At 40.9% G+C, this 22,114-nt stretch overlaps 1 protein-coding gene across 1 annotated transcript in view; it reads left to right on the top strand.

Annotated features, from left to right (window-relative positions):
- Window positions 1-22,114, top strand: part of LOC137257843 (ubiquinone biosynthesis protein COQ9, mitochondrial-like) — a 39,823-nt gene that overhangs the window by 12,322 nt on the left and 5,387 nt on the right. Inside the window, exons 2-8 of the mRNA XM_067795322.1 lie at window positions 797-887; window positions 1,685-1,797; window positions 3,221-3,371; window positions 8,718-8,802; window positions 14,980-15,084; window positions 15,578-15,733; window positions 21,437-21,490. Coding sequence (XP_067651423.1) covers window positions 797-887; window positions 1,685-1,797; window positions 3,221-3,371; window positions 8,718-8,802; window positions 14,980-15,084; window positions 15,578-15,733; window positions 21,437-21,490 — 755 coding nt within the window. The remainder of the gene's footprint in view (window positions 1-796; window positions 888-1,684; window positions 1,798-3,220; window positions 3,372-8,717; window positions 8,803-14,979; window positions 15,085-15,577; window positions 15,734-21,436; window positions 21,491-22,114) is intronic.

The following is a 22,114-nucleotide window of genomic DNA, read 5'->3' on the forward strand; positions in this document are numbered from 1 at the left end:
ATCTGCTTTTGGCTGTAGCTGAAAAAGTATGAAGGTATGGTGCTGTATCGGGATCCAGGTGTACTCACATCCATTGTCTAGGGCGATTAAGGAGAGAGTGAAGAGCATGGCCGATCATGGGACTAATTTGCATGCCAATGCATGGGCTAAAGGGAGGCTATTTATGGGTGAGTGTTGATTTTATGTCCTCTTCAATGAAGGGAACTTCAATGAAGGGAACAAGCATAATAAGCATGAGTCAGGATAAGTATAAAATTTCAATTTTAATCAGAAAATTACATTATTATATTACTTAAAACTGCACATAATAGAACACATTATTTGTTCTGTTTTCAACCAAACGAGGTCTGTAGATTGTTCTATTCACCTCATTAACATAATTTTGTGCCAAGTCATCCAGCTGACAATTCAAAAAATGAGATGAAATGAAATTCAATAGTCTCATAGAAATAAACTTTCAGTTCATTTAAACCTTTTGCTCACTCATTTCTGCTGAGCTGTCTGAGCTGTTCTGAGTCAGTTTGGTGGGAATGAGCCGTTTTGCAGTAGGAAGAGAGTGAATGAATTTGGGGAAGCTCAAGGCTTTCCTTGAGCATGCTGCATGCATGTGAAAGATTCATTTGCAATGGGTTGTTTGGGTGAGATGTCATTAGAGAATAAACTTGATGGATACTGACAGAAATGCAACAACTGAGACATAGTAAGTCTTTTAAATTCAAATTTATACAATTCATAATATTTGGTAGTGGCCAATATGACCAAAGATGTATACAATGTCAAGGTATTCTCTTTTCAGCTCGGACAAGTCTTTTGATTTGCTCCAGTAGACATGTTAGACACAACCATGGTCAAGGGGAGACAACTAACCAACAACACAATGGGGACAGGTATGTATTGAAATAAATGGGGCATTATAAAATAAATTCTTTAATAATATCAGCTGGACCTGCTTGAAAGCAAGGCAAATCTTATGAGAGATGATTTATCTGATCACGCTTGGAAGCCCTGTACTGATGTTGTCGTGCCATGTTCATATATTATTGTTCTCACTACTTTCACGAGAGATATCTACTATGAATGGCTATGTTTGATGTGCTCTAAGCATCATTCAGCATCTGTCATCATCTATGTTATATCAACATTTTCATCTAACGGTTCCTCTGCTGGGCTTCCTCTTCTCTTGAACTGCTGTGTGAAGGTCCCAGGGTAGAAAAGACCTTCAGCAAACCATGTTTGTCGTAAGAGGCGACTAACTGATCGGGTGGTCAGGTTCGCTGACTCGGTTGACACATGTCATCGGTTCCCAATTGCGCAGATTGATGCTCATGTTGTTGATCACTGGATTGTCTGGTCCAGACTCGATTATTTATAGACCGCCTCCATATAGTTGGAATATTGCTGAGTGTGGCGTAAAACTAAACTCACTCACTCACTTTCCATTTTCGCCCTACCAGATGGGTTTCTGGATTCCTCTCATCATACAAGGAACTGCTTGGTTTTTTCGGGCCATATATCCAAATCTATGCTCGTGTATTATTTCTATATCCTTTATATTTCATAGCCAAGGGTTACATTTATTAAAGTGCAGCTATTTGTTTCATATTTTCTGACCTTGTCAGAGGGTGTTTGCGTATGATAAAAATCAGTAAATTCTTAGAAAATAGACCTGAAAATGTTGTTACAGCTCCAGGAGTGGCCAGTATGAGGAGGAAGATCATCAGATTAAACAGAGGATCCTTGAAGCTGCACTTGCCTTTGTCCCACAACATGGCTGGAGCAAGAATGCACTAGCAGCAGGTGGGCTCACAGTGTCATACAATCACTCTGCTTCAATAATCTTGTATAATGATATGTCACAATAAATAAGCTACAACAATCTTCCATCTGGACACTGCACAGACACTACCTTATCTCCAACCATGACAAAGCACACTCTTCTATATTCAGCAATCATCCATCTTGAGACCCGTGAAGGTCTCAGGGTAGAATAGGCCTTCAGCAACCCATGCTTGCCATGAAAGGCGACTATGCTTGTCGTAAGAGGCGACTAACAGGATCAGGTGGTCAGGCTCACTGACTTGGTTGACACATGTCATCGGTTTCCAATTGCGCAGATTGATGCTCATGTTGATCACTGGATTGTCTGGCCCAGCCTCGATTATTTATAGACCGCCGCCATATAGTTGGAATATTGCTGAGTGTGGCGTAAAACTAAACTCACTCACTCACTCACACATCCAACTTGACACTGCATGAACACTATCCTATACATTATTCAACACAATCCTTTGGCTACAACAATCTTCCATCTTGAGTCTGCATGGACACTACCTTAAAACAATCATCTATCATGACAATGGACAATCACATTTACGCAAGCATTACGTACTACAGTCTTGCATTATGATATTGTATATTTGGTTACAACACATACTTACATGTTTTTCAACTGTTATTAAGTATTGGAGAAAACGCCTCCGAGGTTTTGGTAGACAATGTAGAACCAGATGGGGAGGGAAATGCCGAGGAGCGGAGCCCTGACGGATTTCCCGACCCTGATGGTTTTACATTGTCTACCAAAACTGAGGAGAAGTGTTTTCTCTATCATATATATCGTCAATGATGGGTAATTACAATACAGATGATCATTTAATGAAGCTACATAACAATAACTGAAGTGTGTGTAAAATCAATGTAATGACAGTAACTGTAATTAGATAATTTAACTCCTCCACCTTCGTTGGCCCAGTGGCAGTGCAGTAGAGCGGCTGCCTACGGATGAGAGAATTGCGGTTCCAATCACACATCGGGAAACCTTTGTATTCTGACTATAATCCTGAACAATATTTTTCAATTGATTTCAAACACGCAGTCTTACTAACAAAAAGTAAAACATAGGAAGCGATCTTACTCCAAAAGAAAAACCTCAAATGCGGTTATTCTGGGAAAACAAGAGATGACCTAATGTATAGTGAGAAGCACACTTTAGGTTTATATAGCAGGTTCAGCAAGCCAACAGACAAAACTTAGCCTCCACTTACTTCTCATATTACTGTCAACTAGGTACAGCTTTCTTCTCACTACACAGTCAGCTAGCTACATATATATTCCTTCTCATATAACAGTCAGCTAGGAACAACTTGCTTCCCACTTCACAGTCACTTAACTATGATATAGTTACAACATGTCACATAGCTACATGATTTTGTGGTCTTTACAGGTGCAGAAATGGAGGGCTTGCCCCCAGTAGCCCATGGTATGTTCCCCAGAGGAGGGGTGGAGCTGGTTCATTACCTGTACATGCGGTCTAACCAGCAACTGGCTAATACTCTTGCTGCAGAAGTGAAAGAACTTCACACCCAAGGTGCAGAGTAAGTGTGATCTTTAAGAGTTCTAGACCACTATTGTATGATTGGTGCAACCAGATTTTTATAATTAGACACAGCCTATGTTGCTTCTATTTTTTTTTAATTGTTACATGGTATACACAGAGGCCTATTTATAGTGCATGAATTTCTGTTTTATATTTGGCTGCAAAATCTGTTTGATATGAGTATCTCCATCAAGGCAGCATAGTGATACAGGAATGTGTTGCCCTAACACCAACATCCTACCTGAGCACACTGATGGTTTTTCAATGCCATCATTCTTTAGAAAGTTCAACAAATCAATGAAATGCATCAGAAATGGAGAGAGGGACTTTACACTCACACACTGGTGGTATGAATTCACAAATTTTTCCTTATCCTGACTCATGCCTATTATGCTTGTCTCCTTCTTCTATCCGAACATAGTGGAACTCTTGAATCAATTGAAGTTCCCTTCATTAAAGCAAATGTAAAACCATTACTCACCCACGAGTAGCCTTTTCTAATTACGGCCACCAAATTACAGCTGTATTTGATTTTTGATCTGTATATAACATAAGTGTGCACAATTTATTTGCCTCTTGACTTGTATTCATTATTATGTGTTTCATGACATTTGATGAAAACTTGTTTGCATTGCAAATATCGGTTGTCGGCAGTAGACCCACATTCCTATTGTCCTTCTTGCACTGACGATTGCTCTTTCGTTGTATCCTTTACCAAAACTGAACTATTCAACAGTTCAGTAGTTATATATTAGTTGTTCTAGGCATGCAAAAGATTATAATAGAAGGCAATAACCTAGTCATGTCGGGTGAAAATATTAATAGAAGCGCTAGTAATCATTAGTTAACTGATGCTGAAATTCTAGTCTTCAGTCGACCTGTTATGTCGGCCAGTGCGACAGCAACAGTTTCTACTCTCACACAGGACTTCAGTCAACAGCTGTTACAACCACAAGGTTCAACACAGAGCTTCGACCCGGGTCTGTTAAGGCAGCAATTTATGGAGAAGATGCTGTCCATGGGAGAGCAACACTTCACAGAAGAAAAGGCCACCAGAGCTCCACAGTCGTCTACTCCGATGTCAGCAACCCAGTGTAGCAGTACTACAATTACGGTGGCGCACAGGCATACATGCAGGCATGCACACACAGACTACTACTGTTATGAGGATGAAGGTATTGCCCTTTTTTCCAGACACAGAAGTAATTTCTTGGATTGCTGATGATTTGGAATTAGAATCACCTTCCAAGAAATGTAATGACGCACATACTTATAAGATGACTGACAACAATTTTGATACGCTCATCATGGTACGTCAAGTCCGATAATGTATTTCATTGTTGAAAATATATGTTTTTGTCTGTGTATCCGAATTTTAATGAATGTTATTCAAATTTCATAGGATTTTTAGTGGAATCATATTGGCGTAGTTTGAAGTTAAAATTCATAGTGACTAAGATGAAATCATGGAGTTTGGCATCTTTGCAACTACACCTTAGCATTTTTGGAACGTTTCCCCTATATCACGTCAAGTTTTGGCCCACATTTCATCCCAGCCGTGTTCACGAAGCATGTTACAACATAGATTTTGGCTATGTTGGATCAATGTGTGGCTGACAGAGTAGGTGCACATGTGAAACTAACGATGTCGGATAAAGTCCGAGGAAACACTTAATTTGGATCCTCATCACACAAATGCTGTTACAAATGGCACATTTGTGGATGGCAGACAGATTTCACAAAGTAATCCTGCATAAAGAAGATGGTATCAACTTGGCAAGATTGCAGCTAGGTGCATATCCATTTTTCATCTGCATTGTTCCTGTACACAGTACCAGGCCAGTTCAGCAGTCGTCACCAGCCAGACTAACAGATCAACTAACAGATCAACTCTGCCGTAACCTTTCTGTGCATTATAACACATTCGGTTAAAGAGGATTTTATGTCGCTTCAATGAGTCACCCAGTAGCATTGTTTAGGATGCGTGGAAACCTCTTCACATCATCTGTATATGATGGCAACCACATTATTTTCAATGAAGAATAAGTGGAAGAACAAACACAACTGCAAAGGAGACAGTCTTATTACATCAATACTATGCAGCAAATGTTTTTTTTCGTGCGCCTCCATTGAGCCACCTATACACATGTTCACTCCAGGACAGGCCGTACAGTGACTTTACAGACAAGGCAGAGTGTTGGTTAAAAAAACAGTGACCGCACAAGATTCCATGATGATCATTTGACTGCAACACCAGTGACGTTACTTTTCTGGAATCTGATTAGTCCACTGTTGACAATGCCCTGCACAATAACTCTGTCACAGTTTATAGATCAAGAAGTCATCTACAGAGGTTAACCATTCTTTCAGTATGAGAAAGGTTTCATTTACAGTCTACATAGCAGTGTACAGCGTTGTTCGACTGTCTTCACGGGTCAAAGAGGTCTTCTGTCAGCAGATTAAAAGCTATTTACCTGCAACTTGAGCAGCCAGTCTCCAGCATAATAAAGGTCTACTATAAATGGACTTCCATCGATAGCATCGCTTCATGGATCGGAGGTGATTTTGAAATCGAAGGCTGATGCACCATCACTGCATGTTGTGATTCTGGTAACAACATCTTCATTACAGATGAAGCGTGTGCATAGTTGATTCTACCTCAGCCATATATATCTGTTTACACAAGTAACTATTTACATGAGTATTCAGTTGATTGAAGCACTTAGGCAGCAACAGAATTACAACTTATTACCGGAAAAGATTGATGAGATACGATGCAAGCCATGATACCACAAGTAATACTCTCTCCGTTGAAACTTCACAAGTTTTCAGTGTTTACTCAGTCTACTGACATCAGCCCAAGACATGACACACAGGGGAGGTTACAATTATGCCCATTATACAGATTTTGTCAACAATTGCCTGGACAACACTGACCCATTTGTTCTACTTGATTATCTCAAGACATATTTCCTCTGGTGGACGCACAGAGACAATGTCTGCTGGGGAACTTACCTAATTAGAACCAGAATGCATAGTTCATCTATTCTTAGATGCATCTCTCCAAGGATGGGGTGCTCATCTCGACAACAAAGTAGTCTCGGGGAAGTGGTCAAGACAAGAGCAGGCTTTACACATCAGTTTCCTAGAGACAAAAGCAGTGATTACAGTAATACAACATTGTCAATACAATATACAAGTCATCTCATTAAAGCCAAACTCAGAGTTCACACAGACAACTTCATGGTGGCATTCTATATAAACAAACAAGGGTCAACAAGGTCACCAAGTTTGTTACCACTCACATTTCACCTGTGCAACATCATCAACAAGCTGAACATGTTTGTGAAAGAGAGTGTCTTTCTAAACAATTGCAGCCATCTCCTACAGAATGGATGCTACATCCAAAGGCATTCCGGCTCATAATAACAACATTAGGAGCCCCAATAATAGATTTGTTTGCGACCAAGTTCAACAAACAGATACAGACATTTGTGTCATCAGTACAGGATCTACAAACCTGGGCAACAGATGCTCTCGGCATACCGTGGGAGGGACTAAACCGCCTCCAGTACTAATACCTCAAGTGTTACCGAAAATCACGCAGACAAGGTGCCTACAACTGATTTAGGTCATGCTTTACTCTCCAGCAAGGGTTTGGTTTCCCGACCTCCTACAAGAGTTTGGAAATCCTGCCTGAAAACTATGAGAATGGTTGTTAATTCATCCAACCAAGCGCATTGAAACCCGTCAATATTCCAACAACACCTATGGAACATACTAAGATTTGTTTAAAGAAACAAGGATATTCAAGCTGACAATTTCATATCCCAGCACTGTCAACAGTCCTCAGTCCAAACGACATGTAAGATTTATCCTTGTGTCCTGTCAGAGCATTGAAAATCTACCTGCAACAGATTAAAACAAGGAGACAGACATTCAAGTGTCTATTTATCCAAATATCAACTGAAACACCCACAGAAGTTTCAAGAAATATTTTATAGGTGTGGATGAGAAAGCAGCAGGCTTTGCACCACCACAAGCCTCCAACTCACATGAAGTACGAGAGATAGCCTCAACACTCGCTTTACATGGGAACTGCTCAATAGCAACTATAATGGAGGGCTGCTTTTGGAAATCTGATACAGTGTTTGCCAACCAGTACCTAGGAGATATCGTAACCAAAGTTGTCGCTGACATTCACCAATTCGGTCCACTAGTTGTAGCACAACAACTAACCATTCCTAAAATTCCTAAAATCTCACCCTTTTTATTATGTGGTTTGTCAATGCCAATGCACTCCGTGGAGTAAAATGGTTGAGAGTCCATGCGCATGTCTCAGAACAGACTATCATGAGTGATTCTATCCCTGTACTTGTATGCTATACTTGTACTTGAAGAAGGGATCGCATCTTCACTTGACATATGTGTCAGTCGATGAAGTTGCTGTAAGATAATGAGTAGGACACTATCTAAAAACCACAGAAAGATGTCATAAATAAACTTTTGGATAGGCTTTTGACAATTGTGGTACCTCCAAGATACAGAACGAAAGTTTGCAAGCCTACAGTGCCATTTTCAAGCTCCCATGGGGAGTAAATTACATGACAACAAGAGAATCCAGAGATGTGGAATGACCACATCATAAGCATGAGTCAGGATAAGGACAAATATGTAATTTTCTGATTAAAATTGATATTATATACTTATCCTGACTCATGAGGTCAACCCTCCTGTCCTCCTCTCTCATGACACTCCCTTTCCCTACAAATCCGGGTGCCAGGCAAGTATTCAGAGAGTGAAAAGCATGGCATGGCATGTGACTGTTTGGGCGCCAAAATGTACCGACTCAAGGGAGTCTACTCATGGGTGAGTAATGATTTTACGTCCGCTTTAATGAAGGGAACTTCAAGGGATTCAAGAGTTCCACTATGTTCAGATTGAAGATGGAGACAAGTATAATAGGCATGAGTCAGGATAAGTATAAAATATCAATTTTCATCAGAAAATTACATTTCTATTTGTTTGTTTGTATTTTAACACCACATTCAGCAATATCCCAGCTATATCTTTGGCAGTCCATAAATAATCATGCTGAGTCCAGTCTATTTAGTGATCAACATAAATCAATGCAACTGGGACATGATGTCATGAAACAACCACATCGGTGTGTCTGACTACGCTGTTTTGATCTGTGAGAGGGAAACAGATTGTGAGCTTATTTACTGAACAGAACAACAGAAGTTCTTTCTGTCAAGCTGATTTTGTGGATCTGTTAACCATGTAATAAAATGTATAGACCTTTGTCTGAAAAATATCATACTGAGAAATGTTTCTTACACAGGAAACCTCAAACAAGACCTTTCATTGCAAGGGCTGTCCAGATCAGGCTAAGGATGCTCATCCCCTACATGGAACACTGGCCGCAGGTAACAGTCACTCATTCCTCCAGTAAACAATTATGTCATAGACATTCCCTCTGGATTATGTTTTCAGAATGGAAATGAAAAGTCATAGCTATGGTATGCCTAAAGTGGTACACAGTTAACTCTCTGAGCTGTGACATCACAGCCTTGTTGAAAAACCTTCCATAAGTTTTCAGTATGGGCAACATACCTTACAGAGTTGGAAGTGAAATTCAGTGTAGTTGGTATATAGTGTCACAGTGATCTTTGTTTGTCAATCAGATTGTTTATTTTGTGATTGTTTATTGTGGTTAAATCACCTTATTGGACTTTGAATATTTTCTTGCCAAAATTTGCCATATCTAAAAGCAAGTGTTTTACAATCTCAAGGTTTATGGCAGATTAGGAACCCTACTCGCTCTCTGCCTCCAGCATTACTGGCCCTCTTTGTTCCCTTCAAAATAAAATCAAAACTTGGATAAATCAGCTGCTACTGCTAGTTACTTTTCTGGCATCATTATCAGTTAATCAATTGTTTCATGAATTATGAGGCAGTATGATCATAGATATGCAGAGGCAACTTAATCAGGCAGAGATAATTAGCCAGCTGGATGTCAGCTGCATGGACTCCTATGACAGCAAGAACCTAGGCCACAAAGTGTTATCTATAGGCTGGTGTGATGCTGTACTTGGTAAAGTCAGGTGTGCCCCTCAGTCTGAAGGTGGTGGCTGATCCCCACGACAGAAGATGCAGAACGCTCCAAGCAGGAGGGACTGTGCCAACAGCTTCAATACAAGGCAGGATTTTCCCATGGCTTGAGTCACATGGTCCCTGCCTTCAGTCACTGGCACTGTTAACGGCTAATCCCACAAATAGAAATCCCACTAGGTCACCTACTATTTCTCTCATGGACAGGTCAGAGGTGGGATAGATAGATAGATAGATATGGAAGTCAAGGACTTGTCAGTGCTGTCCCAATTCGACAATCTGTTTCACATGCATTGTACAGGGAAGCTGTGGATATTCATCATCTGAGCCTTTTAAAAGTTTATAAAAGTTCACCTACAACTTCAGCAGCTATTCCAAGACCATGGTTCCCAGTGGATCTCTACACTGTACAGCTGACTACCATGTTCATGAGGCGGGGCAGCTTGGGTAGCACATGAATGTCCCTGTGCCCCAATGGGACCAGGTGACAGAGACGGGGCCCAACCTCCTATGGTCTCTGCATTTTATCAGCTCATTTGGAGGTGTATTTCTATCATCAGTTAAAGTTTTCATCGCACACTAATAGCATCAACCATTTGGCTGACTACTGCTATCTATGTTGACATTGGCAAACTTGGTTGTAACGGCTGCTTAGCTGATTGTGGGAATGAGGAGCCAGCAAAGAGAGGTCGGGTCCAACCGTATGTGCACCAAAGGGATAGTGGAGATTTATCAAAACATTAACTCCGGAGAAATAAGGATGTATGAAGGTAGGTTCTTTAGAAATCAAGTGTGCCATTAGAAACATACTGTAAGAATTCTCTGTGTCATGAGAAAATATAATTATCTTTTTATTTTTGCATGATTTCTGCAATCCCACAGTCATGAACAACATCGCTGGACAATTTAATCCCAAAATTGCCCAAACTAAAGACATAGCAGTCCTTGTCTAGGGTTTATGTTATCTGTGACAGGATGTTTCCTGCCAGTGATCAGGAAATTGATAGGGATTCTCACTATCCAAAACTCAAAATGATTCATTGAGAGATCAGGGATATAGACCATGCAGCTAGATCCTACATCGATATCCTTTCCTGGTTTTGTCTTGGGTGTCAGGCAGCTTTGTCCCCAAGGCTTGTAGGATTATATCTTTTCATGCAAGATAACGGCGTGGCCACATCAACCATAAGGGACGCTTGCACACTCCAGACTATTTCCGACATCAATCAATCTTATGTGAATGTGTTACATTGTTTTGACAGCTATAGAAACAATCTTGCCACTTGAGGGGAGTTTAAAATGACCAAGGTATTCTTCCATTGGGCTTGGCTACACCACAGGAAGACTATCATTCTAGCTACAAACAACCAGCAAGGGGGAACCAGGTTCAGATGACCAGACGACCCAACACTTGACCTCGACAACAGACACCATGAAGTATCTTGTAAGAACTCACCATATCCCAGGCTGTATATACATTCTCACCATCTCACTCTCCAGACAGAACTGAGTAATCTCCACGGAATGAACTCTGCAAAGGGGAGCTTTCAACTTATTCCAGAACCCTCAGTATCGGGGATGGATGCCATGTCCATATCTTGGGACAACATGGTTGCATATGCCTTCCCTCTCTTATAGATGACATTTGAAGTATTGACATAGATATTTCCTCCCCACTACATGATGTACCCAGTGGCTCCAGCTTGGTCGACCAAGTCATGGTTCACCATCCTTCTTCATCTTTTGACAGACAAACCACTGCGTCTTCCACTATGGCACATTCTTCTCAGTCAGCTGATGTCAAGAAATTGAAACAGTACTATAGAGGACTACAGATCTATTGCTTCTGTCTGTGATATACATGGATAAGCAGTAGGTTCTAACAGTCACTCCAGAATTCCCCTTATGAACCTGTGCATCAAGCTTCACTGAAATGTGTATCCTTCAAGACAGTTTTTATGTTTGAACTAATATGAATTTGGTTCTATTCATTGTGTTCATCCCATACAACAGGAGATGTTCTTTATCCACTTCTCCTCAAAAACTGCTGCACAAAACTCATTTATTTTACATATGTTTCTTATAGAGACTCAAAATGTGTGTCTCATATTTTGAACTTATTTATTATATTATTATATCATTCTACATTATATAGTTTATTTGTATGTTTAGAGACATTTGAACTTAGATAAACTTTGTTTAATATCTCTCTAATGATAGTGATATAGGGGATGAAGTCTATCCACTTCTCCACAAAATCTTCTCAACAGAATTGATTAAGCTTATACATGTGTTTCATTATGACTCGAAAGGTCTGCATCTCATAGCTGCGTAGGTGTTTAATGAACTTGTTTAGTAGAATTAATCACTGAGTGTAGGGAATGCTTCCTACAGCAGCAGGGTCGTCCGTGTCCCTGGACACAGTGTTGTCTTGTTCTGCTTGCTGCATTCACTACGGCTTCCAGCCTGTCTCATAGACTTTAAATCAATCACCTTCATAGAACAGTATAGACAGATGTCATGTAGAACTTGACCAGAATTTATTGCCATAAATCATGTTTTTGCTAGTGGCCATTTAGGCCAGAGAGTGTACCAGATACCTGCCTTACCCTCCTCTGCCTCTAGAGCAGACAGAACTAGACTGCTCTGTCCTATCCTAGATCTGAGATGGTATACTCAACGTACTCTCAATATCAGATATAATTGCTGCTTGCTATATATTTTGTGCAAGTCAAATATGGGTACAGAGATCTCAAAATATACTGTCTCATCCTGGTTCAGACAGTCTGCCACTTAGTCTTCATCAGAGCTGTGACCTTGAGGTCATTGTCACTCCGTTCCAGTAGATCAGGTATTGCCATCCTAGCTATCTCCAGGGTATGGATTCCAATAAGTCTCCACTATACCCTTGATGCATCCATGTGTCAGCCCCGTCATTTTTTACCTCCCTTACCTGGCTTTTTATCCAATCAGATGTCTATGCAGGGAAGTTGAGCGAACCAATCACATCTCACTTTCACTTTTTATCAATTATCTGACCAATTAAACTTGGCAACACACACCATAAAGAGGTCCTCTTAAAGTGGTAGAAGTAGTTCTTGCATATATCTTTTTAAAGTTTCAGTCCTATCAATTTGTGTGTATGATTTCCCAAAAATCTGAGTCACACTGCGAACAAACCTTTGCAGCTGTGACTGCTATCTGTGTTGACACTGGCATGTTCAGTTGTAGTGACAGCTTAGCTGATTGGTTACTATGAGAATGCAGAGCCAGGTAAGGGAGGTAATAAATTATCAGACCAACCTGTAGATGCATCCAGGGTATAGTGGAGAGTTATCGGAACGTATATCCTGGAGATATCGAAGATCAGGTATTGCAGGATACCAGTGGAAAATGTCCAATACATACTCCACCTATTATTTGCAAGATGTCAGTCAATCCTCTGGGACCTCTGGTGGCAGCAGAGCATCTCACCTCCACCTGATTCCCCTTCCCCTTGCAGAGAGACGTCTCTGACTTCATCTTGGACTGTGAGGGAGGAAACAGTAAATTGAAGAGTGAAGCTCTTTGAAGAATTTTATCCAGTAATATTTATCACTAGTTAGTGCATTTGGTATATCCTCTTAGGGTAGGATACAGCTTTTTGAGATAGGGGGCTGCACACTGTTGAGAAAGGGTACACACTTCATTTTCACCCGAGTTTAAATGGTCATTTAACAAAATTTAAGGACAAATCAGGGGGTGTGCACCCCAGCAATTATTTAGATAGCCAATGTTATATATTGGTCAGCAAAGTCATCGCTATCCTAATAGAGACTATGGCGGTATAATTATTGGTATTCCTATATTCATCATGTGAGGACACACTCCTTTATATGGGATTGAGTCAGTCATAACATTTACAACATATTTAGGAAAAATTACGTTCATTGTTAGCAATTGTTGCCACATGCAGCTATATTTTGCCACTTCCAATTCAGAAAAACTAACATCTAATGTGTTTTGAGTGAAGGTGATATAATACTTATCTCATATCTTTCCAAAACAGTTCCTAGTGTGGTGATCTACCTTCAGTTGTTGGCAATCCATAGCCCATTTTTATATTGTATTGTCCACTATAGTTAAACTGTTTTAGATTCAATTGCTAGTCTTAAATGGATATCTGTGATACATATTAGTGGTTTTACTGTTCTTTGTCAACAGGGTTTTAGTTTCTTATATTTGTTCATTCTACAATGTCATTATTACTTGTTTTCGTCACAATATGCTGCAATATTGCCGATTGACGATAACTATTAACTCACTCACTCACTCACTCACTCACTCACACACTTTCCAAAACAACATCCTGAATTGTGATATTATTGAGTGTATTTTCTTCTATGAACCTTAAGGTAACTTTTTATGTCACTTATTCTGATACATTTTCTTCATTTTTATCCCCCCAGCATGTTAGAGGATATAATCGACGCCTCATCCATCCCTCAGAAATAATTTCGTTTCTGCAGTATAACTCAAAAAACGTTCAGTGATTTTAGACCTATAATTGATAGATACAGTAATATGAAGCTATGGTTGTGCCTTTTCTTATTTACAGATTTTTGGCATTTTTATTTTTTTTTGTTCTTCCATTGAACGTTTCGGACATAGTCTCCAAATGGAGGAATGGGCTTCGTTTCCAGAGCACAACAATATTTAATGTCTTTCAGCAAAACTTGGCAGATATTTGTTGCAGACCAAAAGTGGTGTCTTTGGCTATTTACAAAGTTTTGACATTTTTATTTTTCCCGGTTTCCATGGAAAGAGACCCGTGAAGGTCGCGGGTAGAATAGGCCTTCAGCAAACCATGCTTGCCATAAAAGGCGACTGTGCTTGTCGTAAGAGGCGACTAACGGGATCGGGTGGTCAGGCTCACTGACTTGATTGACACATGTCATCGGTTCCCAGTTGTGCAGATCGATGCTCATGTTGTTGATCACAGGATTGTCTGATCCTGACTCAATTATTTACAGACCGCCGCCATATAGCCTGTATTTTGCTGAGGGCAGCGTAAAACTAAACTCACTCACTCACTCCATGGAAACAATTCAGACATAGTCTCAAAATGGAGGGAGGGCTTCGTTTCCAGCGCACAACTCGAAGATTTGATATCTTTCAACAGATCTTGGCAGATATATGAGACAGATCTCTAAGTGGTCCCTTTTGCTGTTTACAGACATATGGCATTTATATTTTTCATGATTTACATGGAAAAGATTCAAACTTAGTCTAAAAAAATGTCAAGCAACTGTCAGATGATTTGTCCTTTCAAATATGTTGGGGCCAGGGGGCTATGTCTTCTTCTGATGACTCTTGTTTCTCAGTTTAGTGCTTCCGTCTCTCTCATTAGCATTTTCCGTGTTTGCTTTGCATGATACATATGCTGTGTTTAACCAGGGTCAAGCTGGCAAAGCAGCTCTTCATCTTTCATTACATATGTATTCCTGTTTTAGGCTATGGCTATGCAAGCGCTACCCCAGAACGCAAAGGAGTCATGGTGTAACCTAGCCACTCTCACCGATGACATTTGGTATCATGTTGGAGATCGATCAACAGATGTAAGGACCATTGTTTCTTAGTCTTACTCTTTCTTCACCTTTCTTTCACCTTGGTAAAGTCCACCTTCTCTTCACCATATGTCCTTTCTGACACTATAGTTCACCTGACACCATATGTCCTTTCTGACACTATAGTTCACCTGACACCATACGTCCCTTCTGACACTATAGTTCACCTGACACCATATGTCCTTTCTGACACTTCCATTCACCTGACACCATATGTCCTTTCTGACACTGCAGTTCACCTGACACCAATGTCCTTTCTGACACTGCCGTTCAGCTGACCCCATATGTCCTTTCTGACTCGATAGTTCATCTGACACCAATGTCCTGTCTGACACTGTAGTCCACTTGGAACCATTTGTTCTGTCTGACACTGTAGTCAACTTGAAACCATTTGTCCGTTCTGATGATGTAGTTCACCTGACACCATATGTCCTGTCTGAAACTGTAGTTCACCTGACACCATTTGTACTGTCTATCATTGTAGTTTAACTGGTACACAAAACGGGCATCCCTGGCAGCAGTGTACAAGGCCACAGAGATCTTCATGATCCAAGATCGGTCGGAGGATTACACAGACACCTGGGCCTTCCTAGACAGACGCTTGAATAATGTAGCAGCCTTTGGCAAAACAGTAAAAAATGTGAGTCATCGGTCATTTCTTTTCAGTCATCATAAGGGCATATATAAAAGTATGAAAAGATCAGATCGTAGAAACAAAACCAGTATGCTCTATTTAGATGTGGTGCAAATAGTAAGTGCTGTTGTATGTAGGTGTGATGCAGTTAGTGAAAGTGTTGTTGTGTGTAGGTGTTGTGCAGATAGTGAAAGTGGTGTTGTATGTAGGTGCAGTTCAGATGGTGAAATTGGTGTTGTATGTAGTTGTAGTGCAGATAAGTAAAAGTGATATATGTAGGTGTAAACAGATAGTACAAGTGGTAATGCAGATAGTGAAAGTGATGTATGAAAGTGTAGTGCAGATAGTGAAATTGGTGTTGTATGTAGTTGTAGAACAGATACTGAAAGTGTTGTATACAGATGTAGTGCAGATAGTGAAAGTGTTTTATGTAAGTGTAGTGCAGATAGTGAAAGTTGTTGTATGCAGGTGTTGTGCAGATAGTGAAAATGTTGCGTGGAGAAGTTGTGCAGATAGTGGAAGTATTGTGTGCAGGTGTCAAGAATAGAATCATTTGTGTTGGCCGTTACATTTTGATTGTGCATTGAAATTATTCAAAAGCTTATAATTAGACACACACTAACTGCCAAAAGAAACGTTACCCTCCTTCCTTAAAGAATTTCATGAAATCTACTCAGTGAACTTTCTGCTACATTTTGATGCATGGACACCCACTTTCAAGGTCTCTCTGTAGCACTGGATAAGTCTTATAACCATGTGGCATCTGAGGGCATTGTCAACAGAAAACTGACCCCAAAATCCGCTTCCATTCATCTCCTTTATTCATGGTATAAGTCACAGACAGTTACACTGCTGATGGTTGGTAGTACAAAAATTGACCAAAATGACCCAACAGAAAATGTCTCTTACAATCAGCTTGCATGTGCAAGTACTGGACAAACCAAAACCAGGTATCAACACTGGTGTGACAAACCGTCTGCACAGTCCTAAGAGAAAAATATGTAAAGGTTTCACTGTCACTTGTGGCAGCACAAACAGCATTGTATGGCAACCCCCCCATCTACTACATCCCATTGGCTTTTTCTCTCTCTTCAGCTGTTAATTATGACATATTTCTCGTGCTTGTGCATCAGATCACACTTTCTAGGTGCTCTTTATACCCTGTAGAATCATTCAACATGATAAATTGAAGTGAATACTGCTTGAATGTTTCTGTTTTGGCAATTGATATTACTATGTGTAAACAGAGTCAGTGAGTTAAGGTTTACACCACACTCATCAATATTCCAGCTATATGGCAGCAGTGTGAAAACAGAAAATAGAAAAGTGTTACTTTGCAAGTGAAAAGGTTGCGAAAGATAATTTCAAGAGTTCCTAAACACTTCTTCACAATATCAAAGACATATTTTTGAAAGACTGAAATCATAGGAATAATTCTCTTTTACAATTTGACAAACTCTACCACAGTTGCTTCTTGCTTTAATAGTTGGAAAATGGTGACATTAAATAGTTTATCTTTGTCTCAAAGCAGAATTTTATTTTAACCTTCCTTTTGGACATCTAAATCACTGCTATTGGTTTATTTTTGCATTTTCAAAAATAGTACATTTTAATCCTCTGAAAAAGGTGCATTTTACCTAAAGACAAATGTGTTTGAGAACATTTTTCATGATTTGCACAAAGCTGTGTTGTTAAGCTGTCATGTAAACTAATGCCTTATAACATATCTTTGATAATTTTTAAATAATTCATGGTGGGTAAGATATCTTTTGGCATTTTGTGTATATAACCTTAGTGGTTACAAATGTTAAATCAACTGTTTATTTAAGTGCAATCTTCATAGTTCATTCTGCCTCTAAAGTCTTAACTAGGAGGATGACTTTGTGTGCTGATAAACAGATGCCTGACTGAGGGTGTGGGTTCAAATCCCTGATGGGACTCAACCCAACAAAAGTACTGGAATCAGTACTTTACAGACAAAGTAATATCCTAGATATTTCATATGTTACATTATCTCCTCTGCTTCAGTATTACCTGCCTGGCCCTTGCATCATACAGCTGCTTTATCTGTTGTTGATACACTCAGAGCCTCTGTTTGCTCAAAATATTTTTTTCTACTTTGTTGGCACATTCAATCAACAAATCTGAATCGGCTTCATCATCTACGAACTATGATGCCATTTCAGCAGCAGCAAATTGAACATATGAGCAACCATCTGGAGGCAGCATTGGTGGAAATCACAGTCACATGCAATTTGGGGTAATTGACCTTGTCGAATTGGGAATCAGAGTTCAAACAATGTCTGCTATGTCAACCTTGGTCAGCTACATCCCTATTTCATGGCGAAGTGTCTAATACTCACTCGCGGGTATCTGCTCATGCTTATGATGAAATGGCTCTGAAAGCCTTGGAACAAGTGTCAAAGAATTCAGCACTTAAGGTTTCTAGGACAGGAAATTATCAACCTAGGCATTCCTTCCTGCAACCCCATTCTAGCCAGCTCTTCCAGGGTAGAGGTCATGAGAGAGGGAAACACGCTGGGAACTATGAACCCTGCCGGGACAGGAGTTCAGGTAGAGAGAAATCCCGGAGAGGTAAACAATGAAGTTTTGGACCGCAGCGAGTGGGAACTCCCACCTGATGTTAGGAGACCAGTTTGTCGTCAACATTCTCCATCACGATTATCAACTATCACTGATAGACAATCCTCCATTAACAGTCTCACGCTATGTGGAGGTTTATCCCTCAAACCAACTGCAAATCTTGTTGCAATATCAACATTATGTTACACAAGAGGGCTATAGAGGTGGTGCAAGGGCCATTGTTGACACCAAGGTTTTGATTTTTCTGCTATTTTTGATTCCCCTAAAGGACTCCGACAAGTTCAGAATGATGCACAATTTAACGTTACCTGGAACCTCATTTTCAAATGACTACATTGAACATGCCGAGAACCAGAATCAGACCCCATGACTGCCTGATCTAGACTTCTGGAATACATATTTGCATGTGCCGATCCACCCCAGAGACAGGCATTTCCGCAGGTTCATTTTCAGTGGTGTCCATTACCAATGGGCAGTACCCCTTTTTGGAATGTCTTCAGCCCCTTGGCTTTTCACACGAATAAACAAACCCATAGCACCTTCCTACACTTGAGGAACATCCAATTTGATTCTTACATCAACGACTGTCTCCTCAATCAGCAACATCACAGGGGATTTCACCAGGTGCCTACTTCATCAGCTTGGGTGGATTGCTAATGAGCAGAAGTCTTGCACACTCCAGTCCTTACTGGACTGAATCTGAATCTTGTCTCTTCATCAGATCTTACTGGCTCCATTCATCAGGAAACAGGATCAATTAGTTTCCATCACGCTACCATCCCACCTCAAGCGGTATCTTCAGTGGTGGAGGATTGAGTGGAATATCTTAGGCGGTGTCTCTGTGACCGAGTAAACATCCACTGAATGTCTATACTACGCCGCGTCTGTCCACGGTTGGAGAGCCCATCTCGACGGAGAGATGGTTTCTCCGCAGTGGTCCGCCAATCTCAGCCAGTGGCATATCAACAGTTTGGAATTGGAGGCAGTGATTCTGGCTGTGTCTCATTGGTCTTCAGCATTTCGTCAGACGTCTCCATGGTGGCCTGGTGTCTTCACAACCAAGAAACGACCCACTCTCCATCTTTGCTACGCTAGACTTTTCAGTTTTTTCTTCTGGTATAACGCCTGGACCTGAAATTCATCATCCAACTCACTCCTGGTTGCAGGAACATTCCGCCGGACGATCAATCCAAACCGGACAGGTTGGTGCCCACAGAGTTGATGCTACACACAGAAGCGTTCGCCATTGATTGGCACCATCTCAGTCATCCCAACATAGATTTGTTTGTCACCAGTCAGAATTGCCAGATCTGAACCTACATATTACCGATTCAGGATCCTCAAGCTAGGTAGTGTACACAGTCAGCGTTTTTGGGGAAAACCTGAGCGTGTACACTTTTTCTACAGAAGCACTTCTCTCCAGGGTTCTCAACAAAATCAGGGATATTCATCATTGCCTTGCTCTGATTTTGATCGCACCTTGGTGGCCAACAAGATCTAAGAAAGCTTGTCCCCCATGATCCTCTAGAGCTACCACACTGGCCAAATCTACTGGTGCACCCACAAAGCAGGTAACCGCATCCGGCTCCAGGTCAGTTTCATCTGCATGCCTGGTTTATTTGCAAAGGGCATTGAGTGCATAGGGGTATTCCACATAGACCATCTACTCGTGGGTTATATGATGACAAATGGAGGTCCTTTTGAAGTTTTTGCAGGGATAAACATCAGGATGCGATGTCTGCATCCCGTCAATTCTTTGCTGAATTTCTTCTGTTTTTGCGTTCTTGTAGACACCTCAGGGGCAGTACCATTATGACGTATTTGGTGGTCCTGAATTTGGTCCTAAGGACAGGAAGATGTCCAAGATTCCAGAATTGCAAGACTTGTTGCAGTCTTTCAGTCTTGAGGGCCAAGTTTAGGTCTTCTGTCTAGGACCAGACTGTGGTGCTTCGTTTATTGCCACAGAAACCATTTGAACCTCTTCATGCTACTTTGTTTTACATCCTCACTAAGAAGACATTTTTTCTCCTAGCACTGGCTACGGCAACTAGGGTGAGTGAACTACATGCTCTTGATGTCACCTGGGTTCTGTGATATGGTGATGTGTGGTTGGTGAAGGTGCTGCTGAATGGCAATGTGTTGTTGGAGAAGTTGTTGCTTAATGGTGTTGGTGAAGGTACTGCTGAATGGCGATGTGTAGTTGGTGAAAGTGCTGCTGAATGGTGATGTTTAGTTGGTGAAGGTGCTGCTGAATGATGATGTTTAGTGAAGTTGTTGCTTAATGGTGTTGGTGAAGGTACTGCTGAATGGCATGTGTAGCTGGTGAAAGTGCTGCTGAATGGTGATGTTTAGTTGGTGAAGGTGTTGCTGAATGGCGATGTGTTGTTGGTGAAGTTGTTGCTCTAATGGCGTTTGTGAAGGTGCTGCTGAATAGTGATGTGTAGTTGGTGAAAGTGCTGCGGAATGGCGATGTATTGTTTGTGAAAGTGCTGCTGAATGGCGATGTGTTGTTGGTGAAAGTGCTGGTGAATGGCAATGTGTAGTTGTGAAGGTGCTGCTGAATGGTGATGTGTAGTTGGTGAAAGTGCTGCTGAATGGCGATGTGTTGTTGTGAAGGTGCTGCTCAATGGCGATGTGTAGTTGTGAAAGTGCTGCTGAATGGCGATGTGTTGTTGGTGAAAGTGCTGGTGAATGGCGATGTGTTGTTGGCAAAAGTGCTGGTGAATGGCGATGTGTTGTTGGCAAAAGTGCTGCTGAATGGCGATGTGTTGTTGGTGAAAGTGCTGGTGAATGGCGATGTGTAGTTGTGAAAGTGCTGCTGAATGGTGATGTGTTGTTGGTGAAGTTGCTGCTGAATGGTGATGGTTAGTTGGTGAAAGTGCTGCTGAATGGCGATGTCTGGTTGGTGAAAGTGCTGCTGAATGGTGGTCTGTTGTTGGTGAAGGTACTGCTGAATGGTGATGTGAAGTTAGTGAAGGTGCTGGTGAATGGTGATGTTTAGTCAGTGGAGGTGTTGCTGAAAGATGAATCGCTGAATAGTGAATCACATTTCCTCCATGTCCACTCATCAGTGTGCAACTATGGGCATACCCTGTTACATTGCAGATGGAACAGTTCACTTCTGTGATGTCTGAAGGCTTGCTGGGGATGTATATTGTGGTAAGCATCACCCCATTCATTTATTTATATATCACCATGTATATTTTGGTTAGTGTCATTTTTCCATTCTATATTAAATACCTTTCTAGTGATTCCATTAGCTTACATCCTGTCACTATTACAGGGAAAGAACATACTGGGCATGTGCTGTATCCTGTGTGTATTACAGGGAAGGAACGTACTGGGCATGTGCTATATCCTGTCTGTATTACAGGGAAGGAACGTACTGGGCATGTGCTATATTCTGTCTGTATTACAGGGAAGTAATATGCTGGGCATGTGCTATATCCTGTCTGTATTACAGGGAAGGAACGTACTGGGCATGTGCTATAACCTGTCTGTATTACAGGGAAGTAATATGCTGGGCATGTGCTATATCCTGTCTGTATTACAGGGAAGGAACGTACTGGGCATGTGCTATATCCTGTCTGTATTACAGGGAAGTAATATGCTGGGCATGTGCTATATCCTGTCTGTATTACAGGGAAGGAACGTACTGGGCATGTGCTATAACCTGTCTGTATTACAGGGAAGGGACATACTGGGCATGTGCTATATCCTGTCTGTATTACAGGGAAGTAATATGCTGGGCATGTGCTATATCCTGTCTGTATTACAGGGAAG

Source organism: Haliotis asinina, chromosome 12 (genome assembly GCF_037392515.1).
Source record: "Haliotis asinina isolate JCU_RB_2024 chromosome 12, JCU_Hal_asi_v2, whole genome shotgun sequence".
Lineage (NCBI taxonomy): Eukaryota > Metazoa > Mollusca > Gastropoda > Lepetellida > Haliotidae > Haliotis > Haliotis asinina.